Source organism: Priapulus caudatus, unplaced genomic scaffold, assembly GCF_000485595.1.
Source record: "Priapulus caudatus unplaced genomic scaffold, Priapulus_caudatus-5.0.1 Scaffold932, whole genome shotgun sequence".
Taxonomy (NCBI): Eukaryota; Metazoa; Priapulida; class Priapulimorpha; order Priapulimorphida; family Priapulidae; genus Priapulus; species Priapulus caudatus.
In genome coordinates, this window is record NW_014577993.1 from 73,679 (window position 1) to 78,294 (window position 4,616).

At 43.0% G+C, this 4,616-nt stretch overlaps 1 protein-coding gene across 1 annotated transcript in view; it reads right to left on the reverse strand.

Moving 5' to 3' along the window:
* LOC106814496 (sodium leak channel non-selective protein-like) overlaps positions 1-4,616 on the reverse strand; it is a gene marked incomplete at its 5' end in the record, with an annotated part of 38,360 nt that overhangs the window by 9,637 nt on the left and 24,107 nt on the right. Inside the window, 3 exon segments of the mRNA XM_014818808.1 lie at positions 1,932-1,935; positions 2,612-2,647; positions 3,928-4,107. Coding sequence (XP_014674294.1) covers positions 1,932-1,935; positions 2,612-2,647; positions 3,928-4,107 — 220 coding nt within the window.

Here is a 4,616-nt window from a genome sequence, read left to right on the forward strand (position 1 = left end):
ATATGGCAAGGTTACTGATGGCAACACTACACACGATTAGTGATGAAAATTCTATGTATGGCAATGATACATATGGCAAGGTTACTGACGACAACAGTACACACAATAAAATACAGACAGAAACGTTAGACATGGCAACGAAATACTACATGGCAACGTTACAGATGGCAGTGAGTATTTGTCATTGGATCATCACAACGAGGAAACTATAGTGATTCACTCTCAACGACAATGGAATGTGTGGCATTGCCGGATCTCCGTGCTACTCTGATCTCATCGAAGAAAAACGTTCTCGTTTTTTTGCCACATTACACAGCGCAACCTATTGCTGACGATGATACATACAAAAAATTACGTGAAAAATTTCCGTACGATGCCACAACTAGATGCAATGTTGCACTCACTGAAGAATATCACAACAGTAGACCAGCTAAACAAATGGTGTAAAATTCGGCACACGTGCGACCAAATTCCGATTCCAACGTGCGACTTAATAATGCAAATGTGAAGCGTTTTGCTCGTAAATTAACGGCCAGCAACAACACTCATATGTCTCTCGATAGGAAGCGGACCGCGTAGCAATCTTGCGCGGACTAGCAGTGAGTGACTTCCTCTATACACACAGACTACCCTACCCTATCACGTACAATTATTAAATTATTATTAATCATTGTTAAATGCCGTGTTATATAAAAGTACGCTCCTACTGCGAAGACGATGGGTGCAGGTTAGACAGACACAGCTTAGCAGGGACGTTGCAAGCAAAGGTGGATGACAGCACGTCTGAGCTACAGTCATAACGCTCAAGGGGTCGTTGTCGTATCATGTACTACAGATATGTACCCGAGGTACATATATGTATACACAAAGTGTACCAGACGTGTACTACAGAAGTGTACCCTAACCCTAACCCTAACACTAACCCTAACCCTAAACATACCTCATATAATGATAGTGTCAGTGACACTGTAGCTCACCACAAATAAGATTGAGAGGATACGCTTATTCCACGTAGCTGCTATATACCACGTGACAATGGTGTTTCACTGCCCATACACTTTTGTCAAAGGTTAATTGGTTGCATGGAAGTGTTTACTTCGTATGAGTTTTTCTAGGCGGTAGCACACGGTTGCCATCTGTATATCGCAATAATAATTTATAAACCAAAATATATCACAATTTGTGATGGGAGATGGCGCTATACCCGCTTTGATGTTTCTTAGCGATGGTGTTCGAAATAAATAGGTTATGCTGCGTTCCGACATGTTTTGTAAAACTTTACTCTAATATAGACGTTTTATCGGCAGGGTGGAGAGGAAATACCAATTTTGCATTAAAGATATTGTCAATGAAATCTTGTAAAACGAACCAGACGAGTGTGAACACCACCAGACTGTAATCTGCGTGTCTATATATCATGCGCTTATAATTGGCAAAACCTACCCTAATTTGGCATAATTTTTTTTAAAATATCAAACACGCCCTGTAAATACGTTTTTTTGGGCAGCGCCTTATTCATTCACATACGCAAAAATGAGGCAAAATCGCCGTTGAACCTGAACTGACTAATGGCAATTTCCATTTTTGCCAAAAAATTTGGCGGTGGCTCGAAAGTACGTCACTGGTGTGCTCCAAAATAGGACGTTCGACTCTTCCATAGCAGTAATCTATACCCAATTTCAAACATGTGGGTCAAACGGTTCCTGAGTTATCGTTGACCGTAGCCAAATGTTGACGGAAGAACGAACAGACGTACGACGGACGACAACCCATGGCAATAGCTCATCTTGACGATGTCAAGGTGAGCTAAAAATATAAACATAATACTAAACAACCTAAAACTACCTCGGGTACATATATGTAGTACCTGATACGACAACGACCCCATCTGCGGTAATATCTGTTGGGCGTCACAGCATAGAGCCTGTCACCATGCTGAGAACATGTACGATTCTCTACGATTCAGCAAATATCACTCGCTACTAACGTTTCCGCCGCCGCTACAATGCAGCTAACAACCTACGATACACAGACCGACGGAGCTCGCTAGATGCTCAATAGCCTAAGTTCAAAATACTTCCCGCTGTCTACCAACTCTCTAGGAGTCGTTACCATGCCGACCGTTAAAACAAAGATGGCCGCTTCGCCAAGCAACAGACAGAGGCAAAGCTGCCAGTGACACTATGCCCTGTCGACTGCTCCGACTTATCGTAAACACCCTACCTCAACACATGAGCCTAGAGCCTATGGTGGTCTCCTGTGGACAGACACACACTACACGTTGTGCTGCACCCACTACTATGATTACATCTACTAATACAACATTGATGATGCAGCACACATACCAGGGGGGGACGGTAGCAAGGACACATGGTGGCTGACTCTATAATGGAGTTATATACATAGCGCACGCACACATACACACACACGCTCTACCCTGGCAATGATACCGTACTGTCTCTACCGCGACTATATCAGAGTAACTTGTAACCAGTGCACTAATGAACATTCGCACGCCACTACGCCGCACCGTGTCGCATTATATATACTCTCGCGCTCCTACGCTAAACGCTTCATGCAGTGTTCGTTTTTTTTACCGTGCTGCACTTACATCAAATTCTCTTTCAGTCCTTTCTTGCGAGATTGCCTGTGTTTTAATATCAAAGAACTTCAACAAAACTGTATATTTGCGTGCAGCTGCAAACCTTGCTGGTATGCGCTGACCAGTACTGTTCCCCTGACAAATTCGCTTCTCTTTTCAAAAATGAATAAGACTAGTCTACCAAACTTCAATTGACTACGTCACGAATTTTCTATGGTAAAATTTGTAAAATTTTTGTTGCCCTTTTTTTTACATTAAAAGCAAGTACTAACGGGACTAAATGTATCATCAAATTCTTACCTGATAAGATTGTTTCTCAACTAGTTAAAAAGCCAAAAAACCTGGACGATTTGATATTATTATCCTGACATTAATTGCTTGCTATGGGCTATGTATGAGTCACGAGTGTATGTTTACATCGAACAATATAGGAATATAGGAAGTATAATGCAGCAATTTAACCATAAAAAGTGAACATAATTACTTACATTCTGTGAAAAAGTGGAAATATTTGTTGTTTGTTTTATTCTTTACGGTGACATAATCACTTTCAGCGCAGCACATCAGTGCAAGAAGACAAGGTATGGTGCATTGAAAGGTGGGGAAATCCTAAAAGGAAACGCGCAGACCCACGCGGCACTCAAAACAGCAGAAGCCGTGAACATGCGAACGCTTTATCGCTCAGAATCCCAGCCCTCCCCTGAAAACCTCCCCAGCGCCTTTTCAGAGAAGTGTTCACTTGGTTAATACCTGCGCGTGCTCAAATGCCCAATTTGGTGACAATGACTCCGGACCCGCTCGTCACAACTAAGAGAACGGCACTCCGAACAAGAGAACGCCAGCCGCGCAACCCCCGACGGTCTCTGCTGAGATTCCGCAAAAATAAACCCAGCTGTACATCCTACGGCTGGACGGTCGCACTCTGCGGCGGACACACACAAGAGTGTGGTAGACGCGCGTGTACATGTGGGGGCGCCACCGTTCAAGCCATGATAAAAATATTGTTTGTTTGCCCTCACCCGACCGACCCGCCAAAAAGAGGCCTCGACTCAAAAAAAATTTATTGATCTTCTTTTTTTCTTTTTTTTAAATCAAATGGTATCACTGTACATTATATAAATCTGTAGGCAATACATTATATTTTCCAAGCAAAACAAACATTCAACATAAAAGGTATCTCCACACAAGCACACCCGGGCATGTAGACACCATGCTGAACTTGTAAGACCCCCGCCCTAAAAAAAAAGCCGACCTACCTACCCAAACTTTTCAGCCTGGGTCGGGTGAGGGAAAACAAATATTTTTTTAATTGTGGCCTCACTTACTGCAGCTGCTTGTATTTACTCTTGATCTCCATGCCGGTGGATGGATCGCGTTTCACGGCCTTGTAGCGTGCGTTGACGATAATCTTACAGATAAGGCGGAAGCGGCTTTCTCGCCCGACAATGTAGAGAGGCGTGTCGAAGAAAGGGTGGTTCTCTCTCAGTTCCTCCTCTTGTTGGTTCCTGAAGGAGATACAATTGTAACATGTGTTTTACAGATGTACATAGAGCATTCAGTAGAGTTAGACTAGGGGTTGTTTTAGTAATAGTTTCTATCTAGACACAGCGTCGCGCATCTTGTGCGGCTGCATTGCTGTTATAAGGAATTGGATAAGCGTGTTTTTAGGTTAGGCAGTTTCTAGAGTCATTGTGAAATAGGGGTGCAGATCGAGTAGAGAGATGTAGGAGGGAGTGTGGTTGTGGTCGCAGAAGGAAGCACACGCGCTTATGCACGTGTGCGCGTTTCTTTGTCTCTTTGTGTAAGATGGAGACTTGGAGATTGGATTCGACTAGCGTGTATATGGACCTGTAGCAGTTGTAAATAATATATTCTTTCAGTGAACACAACATTTATACTTCGCCTTTGATTTATTCGACTCTAAATTCTCTCATTCAAACTTTGTGTAACTTCTATGCTACACACTCATGTGTGATGTGCGGGGGGGGGAGGTAGATACAATCATGTGTGATGT